This window comes from Schistocerca cancellata, chromosome 8 (assembly GCF_023864275.1).
Source record: "Schistocerca cancellata isolate TAMUIC-IGC-003103 chromosome 8, iqSchCanc2.1, whole genome shotgun sequence".
In the NCBI taxonomy this organism is placed as follows: domain Eukaryota; kingdom Metazoa; phylum Arthropoda; class Insecta; order Orthoptera; family Acrididae; genus Schistocerca; species Schistocerca cancellata.
Window position 1 is genome coordinate 259317048 of NC_064633.1, and position 14020 is coordinate 259331067.

Below are 14020 nucleotides of genomic sequence, written 5' to 3' on the forward strand. Positions count from 1 at the left end.
AGTGTGGAGTGACAACGTAAACTGGTAGGTAGAGCAGATGCCAGGCTGAAATTCGTTGGAGAGAAGAAAGTGACTTACAAGACACCTGTCAGACAAGTTCTTGAGTATTGGTCCTCAATTTCTGACCGTTATCAGAAGATTCTACGATGAGCGGCGCGTTACATCGTTTAGTCGGCGCAGTAGCGTTACGCAGAGTCCCAACAAATCCAATGGAAGTCCCTACAACAGACGATTACAATTGAAGTTCCTTGTCAATACTTTCCATGAAGAGTCGGACAAAACATTGTTTCTTCACTCGTACGGCCCGCGATACGTCCACAATGAAAAACATTAGAGTTTCATCGACACTTATTCTTGCCATAGACCATTCGTAAATGAAACAGGCAGCGGTGTACATGATGTCCTCTTGGTCTCACAGTGTAAGGTAGCTTGCATAACGTAGATGTGTGTATAAATAAACTTAGTGTATGAGAACTGTTCATCAATTTTTAAAAGGAAAAGTATTGACTGCTTTTACAGATGCTGTACATACAGGAAAAGAAATGAATATGTACTTTAAATATGTGTAATAGAAATTTCAGCTGATGAAATTTTCCTCGGGTCTCGATAAGCTTCTAGGAAATGAAGTAGGGACCTGACGTCAGTTCTTTATCTTGATAAAACAGTGTCACTACGTAGTTTGAAGATTGCATACTTTTCCGGTATTCTTGTCGAATTTTTCGCTCACCAGGAGCGTTGGACACCCGTGATGTGGCTCGAAATAAGCATTCCAACTGTGCCATATACATTACGATACCAAAAAAAAGAGGGCGATCTTCAGTGAATCGTTATACTGGCGGTGGTAGTTTGCAAATCGTGGAGCTAAGAACGAGACTGGATTGCAGCATTATCTCGCAACGCGCTATCGGGCAGCCCGATCGAAAGGACAATTATCTCTAGCCGATAACGACTGTAGTGGTAGAGTATAAGTAGCAACGGGAACGCTGGCCGGGTCACATCGTGTGTTAAGCTCTCCGCAGCCTCTCAGGATGAGGTTCGAAGGTTTCTTCGCAACGCTACTGGTGCTATGCGCCATCTCGTATATCCCTGGAAGCTTACAGAGAGGTGTTGAAGGTAAGAAATCATTACGTGTCGAAAACGGCGTAATATTTAATAATTTAATGACACTGGCAATCATTAGAACAACTATACATTTGAGAATATCCCAATAAATATGGTAAAACTTGCCTGTATCGTTGCCGCCGATGACAAGCATTGGCAGCATACTGTTTAATCGGATTAGTCATACCAATGGTTTGCTCTGTAGTTGTCGGATACGTTGTTGGCCTTGCGTATGGATTGATGTGACAGTAATTCGGCAATTGTAGCTCATTTTACACACGGGAGCAGTAAGAATTAGTGGTACTGGAACGACGGTTTTGTAGTTTGAGTGAGTACCAGTACCATTTTGCGTAGAAGCAAAGTGAAAGCAAAGCAGGATTGTAACGTAACATCTGGGTCCCAACAGAAGCGGAGGCGGTGATTACGCAGGCTACCTAGAAGACCAACTAGAGAGGATAACACCGTGTTAATGAAACATGAAGTAGGTTTGTAAAAAAAAGACGTAAGGTATATTATTATGGCTTTAAATAGTGCAGCTATGCAGAAGGGATACTCTCCACAATGACACAGAACAATAATTATTGGTATTAGTGCATCACTACTTGCGATTAGTTTAAACATCTCGCAACCTTGCGCTGAATGCATTACATCTTACAAAATAATATAATGTTCATAGTCGACAACAGATAAAACATTGATTTGGCCTGAATCTGTAGCGACTAGCGACGTCTCGTTTCAGTTCGCCAGTTTGACAATTTCATTTACCCGTGTTGTTGCGTATGTCACTACTCTGTAATTCACATTTGTATGTTCGGTAAAGGGGTCATGGAGTCACGTACATTCTATTTCTCTACCGCAACATTCTCGAGTAGCACATCTAAATCTTTCCGTTCGAGCTCTGAGCTATTTTAACACGAAATGTACACTTCGCCCTATGTAGCTGGGGTGGGCAAAGTACTTCGACATTTGCGGGAGATAGTTACCGATTGGGATTTCGTGAAAAGGTGGTTCAGTAACGAGCATCGTCTTTGTTTAATCTGTTAACATGATTGCGAATCAAAAAGACCAAATCAATTCCTCTAAAAGTACTCTAATTCCAAAAATTCCTTAAATAATATCAGTTGCCGGTTTATAGCGATTGTCATCTGACATAAAACGTAGATTGTGATTTGACCTCCCATCAACGAGGCCGAGTTTGGAGAAGAGAGGATCGTGGAAAGGTATTTTACGTCTCGCTTTCGAAATAACTTCAGGGAAAGTACAGGAAACATTAACCTGGGGGGTCGGGCGAGTATCTGAATCGCCCCACTCTCCAATGCGACGTCTCTACACCCCCTCTTGTTAAGAGGAAGCGGTCGCACAGTGAGAGGCAACTTTCAGTTCTGGGAGTATCACCTCTTTTCATCTTTTGTTTGTAGTTTACATTAAAAAAATCAGACTTATCCTTTACAAAAATGCTTATAAATGTAATTACAAACGTCTGAGAAGGGGAGGTGTGAGGTGAAACAGAAATTAAGTAACAGCTCTCCACCATTAACACTGTGTTGTATGTTAAAATACTGTTTTGAATGGTAGACATGGCACTAAATCTGCTTTCAAGTTTTGAATCAGCAGAGTAGCCTGCAATAATTTAAAATTCTCTCCCACCCAACTACCGTTATAACAACTCATTGATGTTCAAATGTGTGTGAAATTTTATGGGACTTAACTGCTAAGGTCATCAGTCCCTAAGCTTAAACACTACTTAACCTAAATTATCCTAAGGACAAACACACACACACCCATGCCCGAGGGAGGACTCGAACCTCCGCCGGGACCAGCCACACAGTCCACGACTGCAGCGCCCCAGACCGCTCGGCTAATCCCGTACAGATTTACTTGCTTTACAGCGCATAAAATGTAACATAACGTAACATGATGTAACATGATGTCATGATGCCCATATAAGCGAGAGACCGTAACAGCCCCGGCAGTCAGTGAGCTCCTGACGACGATGGCAGAGATGGCCATCGAAAACTCGAAGATTTTATTCGAATTGACGCGGCTGGAAAACCGAGAACGTTTTATTCAACATAAAAATTCATCGTAAATGAATGGTTTTAGCAGTTACGCTACAGACGCCGCCCACTTCAAATGACTCGCCGTTACTTTCTCCCCCCTTACCGCCTGCTAGCTTGCGCTACTCTGCCTAACTAGGCAAAGACGCGAATGCTAGCGATCGGGACCAAAGTCCGTAATAGATTCCACAACTGTTCCAAGATTGCTAACCAGAACGGATGTGGGACGTCTCACTGAAATAATCTTGTGTTTGTTGTGCAACAACATGAGTGAGCAAGGTAAGGACTCAGCGTATCGTAACGAGTGGTGAACGGTCGCACACGTACTGCATCAGTTGCTTATACTTTTGCGCTTATAACGTTCAACGGGTGTATTCCTACTAGACGTCCGAAGTCATCCGCGGTAATTGAGTGTTTAACGGTTAATTTTGATTAAGCTATGCGTTAAAAGATGGAATGGTTTTTCATACTTGACATACGACTATGCATATATAGAGCTTCGGTATTTCATAACGAATAGTCAGAAAACGTAAGAGAGTTCATAATGTTACGGCGTAAGTTTCAAGAGAAGATTTGTAGACTATTTTCATTTTTCTGCTTCAGAGGCAGAGGTTGCACGTGATGCAGCACACTAGAACCTATGACATAAAAACAAACAATTCACCTGCATTGCTGTAAGCTAGGATTACAAGGAACTACAAAGATTTAATAACCAAAGAGGTGTCGAAGAATCGGATGGTGGGTTTAAAATGAATCTGTGATCAAAAAAGGCAATTAATTTTTTGATTCTGAATGGGATTTGGCAGATCAAGATGATGTGATATAATGAAATACTTCGCCAAAAAAATTGCAATTGAATTGAAATTTTTTTTAGTTTTAACTGAAGTAGATCGCCATTTCAAAGTCTTGTATTTTTATCCTGAAATAATGGGGATTTTAGGTAGGTATAATAAACCAATACCTTACTTACAAGGAAACCTCCCCATCGCACCCCCGTCAGATTTAGTTATAAGTTGGCACAGTGGATAGGCCTTGAAAAACTGAACACAGATCAATCGAGAAAACAGGAAGCAGTTGTGTGGAACTATGAAAAAAAAAGTAAAATATACAAACTGAGTAGTCCATGCGAAGTTATGCAACATCAAGGTCAATCAGAGCTTAGGAGCGCCGTGGTCCCGTGGTTAGCGAGAGCAGCTACGGGACGAGAGGTCTTAGGTTTAAGACTTCCGTCCAGTGAAAAGTTTAATTTTTTATTTTCAGTTTATGTGACAAACTCTTATGTTTTCATCACTTTTTGGGAGTGATCATCACATCCACAAGAAAACCTAAATCGGGCAAGGTAGAAGAATCTTTTTTTATTCGCTAAGTGTACAAGTTAGGTGGGTCGACAACATATTCCTGTCATGTGACGCACATGCCGTCACCAGTGTCGTATAGAATATATCAGACGTGTTTTCCTGTGGAGGAATCGGTTGAGCTATGACCTTACGATCAAATGTTTTCGGTTCCCATTGGAGAGGCACGTCCTTTCGTCTACTAATCGCACGGTTTTGCGGTGCGGTCGCAAAACACAGACACTAAACTTATTACAGTGAACAGAGACGTCAATGAACGAACGGACAGATCATAACTTTGCGAAAATAAAGAAAGTAAAATTTTCAGTCGAGGGAAGACTTGAACCAAGGACCTCTCGTTCCGCAGCTACTCACGATAACCACGGTACCACCGCGCTCCGGAGCTCACATGCCCCTTGTTGTTGCCTACCTTCCGCATGGACTACTCAGTTTGAATATTTTGCTTATTTTTTTCATAGTTCCACACAATTTCTTCCTGTTTTCTCGATTGATCTGTGTTCAGTTTTTCAAGGCCTATCCACTTTGCCAACTTATAACTAAATCTGAGGGGGGTGCGATGGGGAGGTTCCCTTGTTAGCATTGGGGAACGTTTTTCTAACACACTGTCCAGTGACATTAATGTGACCACCTGTCAAAAACATGAATACCCATCTGTTGTAGCGCGAACCGCTGCGAGACAAGGAGGAAGAGAATGTATGAGGTTCTGGAAGTTACCGACAGCGATGTGGAGCCATGCCAACAACTGCGCTGTACTAGGTTTCTCGGTTGAGGATCCATGGCGCATACGACCCAGTCGTGGGGGTCCCACAGATTCTTGGTTGGCTTATAATCCGGGGAGTATGGCGGCCAGGGGACCACAGTAAACACATCCTGGTGGTTTTCGAACAACGCACGTACTCTGTGAGAAGTTCGACTAGTAGCATTATCTTGATGGTAGATGCCATCGTGCCGAGGAGAAAGAAACAGCATGTAGCGGGTGGACGTTGCCCATGGTGCCTTCCAGAATGACGAGATCACCCAGGGAATACCATGCAAATATTCCCTAGACCATAACGCTCCCTTCTAGTTGCAGTGAGTTTGCTTTCAGTAGTTCCGCACCGTACACGCCAGCTGTCGGAAGGAGCATAAAACTTAATTCATCAGAAAAGGCAAAGGCCACCTGCCGACACTTAGTGTACGTGCAACAGCGGTTTTGCAGTGAAAATTCCACTTCTGTTGCCGATGAGCAGCAGTCAGCCTAGATGCATGAACCAGGTGCTTGCTGCGGAGACCAATACGCAGCAACGATCGGTGAACAGTTGCTGGAAGACACGGTTGGTAGCCAGTTCGTTTATCTGGACGGTCAGCTGCTCACCAGTTGCATGCCTGTCCGCCCGTACACGTCCCTACACGCTTCTGTCATGTGTGATCCGTGGGCGGCACAGTTGCCTCGGCGCCAGTTCGGGATAGCGCCACTTTGCTACGAAATATATACCTTAAAAGTTTACAGACTTAGAAGTTTCGGAAAAGCTTTCATCCCTGGTCCGAAAGCCAACGATCATGCCCAATTTTTATACAAGTAATAAGTCATGTACATACTGTTCTTGAGTTATGGTTTTATGCAGCCACTTTTAATTCCAAATTCTCAGTCGCATTGGTAGTGTGGATGTCTCACTGCCACAGGAATATCTTAGAGACAGCAACTGATAAGTTTGCCAATTTTGGTAGAAATTCCTTCGGGCATTACAGAGATAAGCTGATCTGTCGCTGGGGACCCCATAACCCCACCCCCCGTGAGTGAAACGTCATTGTGAATGTCGCCATTATTTTTAGTGACCACAACAGTTATCCATTTGACAGTGATCTCAACCGTCACTAAGAGCATCATTATTGGGAATGTTAACTACGGCTGTAGTCGATCCTCTCACTACATCTCTCACCTCTCCCTATGATAGGAGTATCCTTCATGGAGGCCTTGTCGGATTCAACTCCAAAAGATACCTTCTTCCGATACAGCATTCTTTTCCTCCTACCTTTTTTTGAGAGTGGGGGTAATCGATTTGCATACTGTCTTGGGCCACCTTCATGTCATCCACCCTCTCTAGATGCTTAAGACGCACACCTGACTTGTTTCAATTGCTTCAACCATCTTCCTATTCACTTGCACAATTTCTCTTATCTCGTATAAGTGCGTCGTCTCTAAAAATTTCATTGTCAATGCTAGGAGACTGTCTGGCTTCCAGTTTCACGCCATTAAGCTTTTTATGTTTTATCGTATTGTCACTGCAGAGGACAGAATATGGGAAACGAAGTACTAATATTCCTTGACCTACTTTGTGTTTAAGTGTAGTTTTGCTGACTAACTACACTCATATTACCAGGTATTTAAAAGCAGCACATTCTTTGGTTTCAACCTTATATTCTGTCACTACTAGGATTCTAACTATTTTTCATGTTATTATCAGTCCTGGCAAAATTTTTGTTACAGATTTTTTCTATGTTGATTGCTTTGGCGTTAAATATTTTTGGTAGTGAAGGAAGTAAAAGTACATAACATACAAACAATTCTCAGGATAACCGTTGTAGAGACTGCCTTTTTTTGGTAATTCTTGTCGGTGGCAGTCGTGGAGTCCTAGTCTCTCATTTTTACGGGATTGTGTAAGGTAACTGACTACTGAATCATCTATTTCTGACTGTGTTGCTCTGCAGCCTTACTTTCCCGTTTTACGGAAGAAAACGCGTTTTTTTCATTTTCTTTTCTTTTTAGCGCAGTTTCTGTACCACTGTTGTATGCTCACACATCCGTCGTACAATGAACGTTCAGTATCTATTTGGAAGTGGTCGACATACCAGGAGACTAGTTAAATCGCACAAACACTGTACCTTTCTGGGAATTATAGTCCGCAGACTACGTTTGTCTAAACAGTAATGCAGAGGTCATGGTCATTGGGCAAATTTGAGAAGGGGTACAACATTAATAAATGGACCAAATATGGAAAGAAGTGACTGAGGGAAATCGCACTGCGATCATTTAAGTAGATTAAAAATTCACGTACTTAGAGGTTGAGCCTGCAGCTTGCATCTGCTACGACTGATTTGTGACCACAATGTAGGATGCATTGATGGCCATAGGCGATTTACGTTGAACATGCACATAACCAACCCATCTACGTAATGGATAAAGAAACCGTAGCTCCTCAATAGAAACCAGAGCAGAAAGGACACTGGGTTTGAGACCAATGCCAAGTCAACAGACACGCCCTTAGAGACAGAGCAATCTCTCGTTTGGACAAGGATATTAAAGAAAACTACCCATGGTTTGTTCCAAAGCACATTCGCTCCAATGGAAACTTACGTCAGGATAGCCAGACGTGACGGAAATATAAAGCTCGCTCTCCGAGAATCCAGTCCAGCATCTCAACCATTACGCCACCAGGGCGCCTGGTCAGTAGTGCACTAGACGGCGTATTCATTAAGACATTTCACTTGCAGCCTTCACATGTCCCTGCAACATTGTCTGACAACCGATCTTTGTATTGTACTCTTAATTACGGTATTGTGGGATGTTTTAGAATAAGTCCTACCGAGACGTATCTTTTTCTGGTAAAAGTTTCGCAAAGGCTTTTCTTTAGAAGGGATAGTAAAGAACCTTTGTTAACAACTTGCAATTTCAAATTATCTATGCGAGGGGCGTTCAGTAAGTAACGCAACAGATTTGTTTTCTGAAAGAAGGGTGGTTTTATTCAGGATTCTAATACACCATGTTATTTCCTTGTCTTTTGGCTACAAAACCTTGTTCTTCAACATAATCTCCGTTCAGTGCTACGGCGTTACGCCACCTCTCTCGGAGGGCCTGTATGCTCCCATGGTACCACTCTACCGGTCGACGCCGGCGTCAGAGTGAACATGTTTCTGTATCAATAACCCGCCCATCATCCACGTGTTGCTTCCCGTGGACTCAGCCTTTATTGGGCCAAACAGATGGAAAGGGAAGGTGCGAGATCCTGGCTGTAGACTAGATGAGGAGAGCAGGTTTGCACGAACTTGTGATAATTACAGACGCCTCGCCCAACGACTCACAGTGCATTTGTTTACTGTCTAGTCTCTGTTGACATTGCGTAAGCGCCTATGAATAACTATGATCCTCTGGTTTACCGCCGAAAGAAACTCAGTGATTGGTCTCTACTTGAAACGCACATCCATTACCGACTCCATTTTGAAGGCTACGTATTGTGCCACCACACTTAACTTCATGAAACTGTGGGGGCTGAAACGACGATATCCCATGATGTCCCTCAAGAAATCCTTTTTTCAACCCTAACTGGTGTAGAGAAAACAAAATGTGTTGCATTCACATTGAACACGCGTCGTACATTACTTACAGGATATTGCGAGAAGCAGGTTCTCATTACTGGAAACCTAGCTGTAAAAGCACACATACCACCCCATGTATTATAACCCGTAGCATACCGTCTTGTGGGACAGGGAAATGATAAAGACACACACCTGATATGGTCTTGCAGTTAACAATCGCTGGGATCATATGTAGGTTGATCCCCATTAAAGACTCATGGGGGTTACATAAAGGAAGAAGTAGGTGTCTTTTCGATGGAGACCATGTACGAGAATGTACCTTCGGATGTAAAGTAAGTTTGAAGATTGGCTCACTTTCAATTTTCCTGCTTCACGGTATGCACACAGCAGAGGCAATGAGTTCTGGCCTGTCTTGAGCCCACGGTGAAGACGTTGTAGCGAGCACTCCTTGTTGGGTTCTGTTCTGCGCGAAAGGACGTTTTAGTCGAAGTCGAGTGTGTGGTGCGTCTGTGGATCACCTCAGTCAACCCTCCAAGTGCCGAATATACCAGTTTCTGGTAGCTGCTGATGTAGTCGGGTGACGATGGTACCTGATGAGGTAATTACAACATGGACTGACGACGGCTCCTGTTCTCAATTTGTATGCGTAGCATTGGTCAAATGATTTGAAAGTGATAGGATGTATGAACCTTTATTTTACTTTTAAATCGTGCGTTTCAAGAACCTGAATTCTTATCAAAACATTTTAAGTCCCCTTCACAACCCGTTGAAGCCTGTGATTGAATGCGTGAAAAAACACCTTGTATTTGCCGTAATGAGTTGGTTTTTGGTTTTTCACGGTTTCCCACATTAGACAAGGCAAATGTAATGATGATTCCCAGTCGCCATCCCAGAAGAACTAAACATTAGCAACTAATAAAGCACAGAGAAATTTCGTATGGTTTACACATGTTCTGAGAGAATGCCTTGCCGATTTTACTGCAAATAACAACATTGCAACTAGAACAGCACCTGGTAACAGAAAGTAATTGTCAGATACGAGGTGGGCCGTTGTTATTCGTGGAGCATGATAAATAGGATTAAAGAAAGGGAAGAGAGAGATATACTGATTTTTGAAAGCAAAACAATTTCTGTTCACACCTTACCATATTGATGTTTTTCAAGATATCATAGCATGATAAGCAAACAGTAAATAAATTAAAGGAAGCATTATTCACAGAAAATAAATAATTTGAGGTTACTTGTAAATGAACAAATGTATTTGTCGACCTGTTTACGTAATAACATCTGTTTCCATTTATTATCGTCTTATGAAAAAGCGTTAGTAATTCTTTTTCTGAAATTGCAGGCAATGCAGATATATTACGGTCGCATGAGCAGTTAGATGATGATGGGTGGTACGAACACCTGCTACAGGCGGATCTAAATAACGAGGAGCGGCAGGTGTCGACCGACGGCCCGGGCGGCCCGACCGACGGCACGGACGGCCCGACCGACGGCCCGGACGGCCCGACCGACGGCCCGGATGGCCCGACCGACGGCCCGGACGGCCCGACCGACGGCCCGGATGGCCCGACCGACGGCCCGGACGGCCCGACCGACGGCCCGGATGGCCCGACCGACGGCACGGACGGCCCGACCGACGGCCCGGACGGCCCGACCGACGGCCCGGACGGCCCGACCGACGGCACGGACGGCCCGACCGACGGCCCGGATGGCCCGACCGACGGCCCGGACGGCCCGACCGACGGCCCGGACGGCCCGACCGACGGCCCGGACGGCCCGACCGACGGCCCGGACGGCCCGACCGACGGCCCGGACGGCCCGACCGACGGCCCGGAGGACCCGACCGAACAGCCACCCAACTCGTCCGTACAGCCACCCAACTCGTCCGAACAGCCACCCAACTCGTCCGAACAGCCACCCAACTCGTCCGAACAGCCACCCACCACAAGTGAGGGACCATCACCTAATCCCTCACCAGACACAGGCAGTGCCTTCTCGTTCGTAGGCAACTCAGTGCTAATAGTAGGTGCAACTGTTCTTACTCTAGTAATCAGTTGGGGCCGATAGATTTGTCCTCGGCAATGTCATCTTCTGTTTCAAAATCTTATTTTCACCAGCTCCTTATACGTCTGTGATAATCTGTTACAGAAAGTCTTCTGTTCTCCATAAATCTTCATTTACAGGTTTCCAGAATTCTGATCTGTATCTTTGTATGTTTACGAGAAAATTTTATACGTGCTCTATTTTAATTATTGTAAGTTACTAACATTTTAATATATATATATTATCTACATTAAAGTTTACCTTCTTATTGTGTTAAAATGTTTTGTTTAACAAATTATCTGTTAAATCTAATGTCTTGTAACCTGCTGCCTTTAAATTTACCTCACTATAACGTGAATGAAAATGACTGTTCTTACACTTACTCCTCTTTTATGAAAAAAAGAACGGAAATTCAGGTGACAACTCTGAATTAAGTCGTTACATTATCTCACTTATCAATGAAAAGTGTTACCTACTAACATATACACAAAACTCTCTATTTTTCCCATCGTATCTGTTGAAATAATGAGTACCTGCATTAGTAAATAACTTGATTGTTCTCTCACACAATCATTCCACACAGAAGAACACAAAGACCGAAAGACCGAAGCATGAAATACAACATTGTTAATTATGCAAAGAAGTGAATTAGTCCGTGTTTAAAATCAAGCAAAGGCAGTAAGCCTCGATGTCGCTATAAGTTTTCCTAAAGTGTGTTGGTAGCATCACTGGCAATTTTCTTGAAATTCTTCCAAAACCTTTACAACCACCTGAGCGTAACTGGTGGTACATTCACATCCTCTGTATATCAGATTTCTACAAGAGAATAAATTAATAGAGTATACACAGTTTTAACCATGCTGAGTGCCTATAGTTTTGGAAATGGAAAAGATCTGAGCTGCTTTTTTTTTGTCCAGTACGTTCCTAATGCTTTTTCCATCTTTAACTGCAATGAAAAGCAGAAGGTTACATACAACGTTCTCTTACAAGCGCCTTGCTATTGATGTTTTGAAAGCAAAGTCGGAGTGGTGATAATGCCCTACTCCCACATGACAGTGTCACAACTGCTGGGAGAGAAGATTGTTGCAGCGAACTCTGGCCATCAATATGTCGCTGAACCAGGTTGCTGAGAATATGGTACCACTACAAAATTCAAGCTTTGCTACTTACAGGACTCTAAAATTCAGATTGGTAACTTGAAATGTTACGAGCGGTTCACAGAAAATTGCAGGGAGTTTATGATGTGGCATTTGGATAGAGACCACTCACAAAGCAAATTTATTTCGAAGAGTGATGTAAATCTTTTATTTACAGTTTCAATCTTCTGCGCCCAAACACTTTAAAAATTAAACTGATAGGACTTGTTTGTTAGGAGTGTAAGTCACGTAACTTTCACAGCTCTCAACAAACCATTAACGTCTGTATAACAGTCGATATACATGACAGTCTGGTACTGCACAGTTCATGTATCTTATGCTACCTGGATTCAAGTCCCATTAGTTGTTTAGTTCATCGAAACCGCTTTCATTTCATCGCCCGCCATTACAAGGTTCCGGAACTTCTTTTCTTTGTGTTCTTGATGTACTATCTTCACTCTAAAGTGAATTAATTCAGCTTCTTCCGTCAACAGGGCTATCTCTTCTGTTCTCAACACTTCTTTAAATAGATGGCTAGTGCAGCTGAAGGATTTACTGAACTTTAGGGAAGGTTAAAACACCACATTACTTACAACAGATCAATGGTAATAAACCATAAATTATGTAAGTTAAATTAATGATTTAGGCACTTAATAGCCACTGAATTTAGTAAAGCCGTAATTTAGCTGGCATTTCACTGAATATCGAAAACATATAGGTAACATAATTGCAGAATAGAATTAACCAAAAGATTAAAAGGGTACTAGCGGCCACCCATACCAGTTAAATTTACCTGTGGCCATATACAAAGAACAACTCCGGAATGGTTACATGAAAGAGCATACGCTATTAAGAAATAGTCAAGTTGTCATTCAGTAACAAATTAAGTAGCTGCCAAAAGAATAATTCAACAACTACGTTTAATACAGTAACAAATAACAATATATTCATCATTTGTCCCATCTCCGAGACAATTAATCCGGCGTTTCAGTGTACATCTAGTGCCCGTTACAGAACGGCGCAATATTCAACTGAACTACGTTAATTGACGCCATTTGCAGTTCAAATGAGCACAAACACCTTACGTGGTACAGAACAAGTCGGTAGACAACCTGTAAAGAAACTATTTTATTTCTGGTAGTGGTTGCACATTAATGAGATACATTGTAATTTTAAGTTTCACAGTTACAAGAGCCTCGGACAATCTAACATTAATTAGTCTTAGGCCTGTGCACAAAATGCACGCAGAATTCAAGTGGCAGTAGCTATTACTGAATGGCTATTTACACAGGGAACGGAGTCACCGATCGTGAGTACCGTTGCTAAGTTACTTGCAATAACAAAAGAGTATTTGCAAATGACCACGTATTCTTATGACTGGAACACAACGAACGGATAACAGCCGGTGGAGTTAGACACACTGAATATTTTAGCACTGAAGAAGGTACCGTAAAACTCAGTTTCAGATCCAGATGTAACCAATAGAAATAACGCTTCTCTTCCAGGAATTTCAGCTGCAGAATTCATGCACTACCGCCTGCTAGTCTTTTTCCCATTTCGTCCACATGAGTTGGACCGAGCCAGCGCCCATCCAACAGGGTGCTGTCTGAAAACTGCAGTACTGTGGGTCGCGACGCACACGCCGTCTTCCGTTGCCAGGCCGACGCCAGACACATCGGGAACCAAGAAAACCTGGCTGACTCCACTTTCCGCTCTACCCGGACTGACTGTCCCAACTCCCCCGTACCCCACGTGGCCTTTAGGTCGCGTCACCGTGGCGTGCAAAGAATCGGGGAACTAGAGGGTTTGGGTTGGGTTTTTGGAGGAAGAGATCAAACAGCGAGGTCATCGGTCTCATTCGATTAGGGAAGGATGGGGAAAGAAGTCGACCGTGCCATTTTAAAGGTATCATTCCGGTATTTGCCTGAAGCGATTTAGGGAAATCACGGAAAACCTAAATCAGGATGGCCGAACACGAGATTGAAGCGTCGTCCTCCCGACTGCGAGTCCAGTGTCCTAGCCAGTGCGC

At 43.2% G+C, this 14020-nt stretch overlaps 1 protein-coding gene across 1 annotated transcript; it reads left to right on the plus strand.

Moving 5' to 3' along the window:
* Positions 1 to 1000: 1000 nt before the first annotated feature.
* LOC126095499 (basic proline-rich protein-like) lies at positions 1001 to 10879 on the plus strand. The gene is made up of 2 exons (XM_049910286.1): positions 1001 to 1113; positions 10155 to 10879. The coding sequence occupies exons 1-2, from the start codon at positions 1029 to 1031 to the stop codon at positions 10877 to 10879; spliced, it is 810 nt and encodes a 269-aa protein (XP_049766243.1). The 5' UTR covers positions 1001 to 1028.
* The last annotated feature ends 3141 nt before the right edge of the window (positions 10880 to 14020 follow it).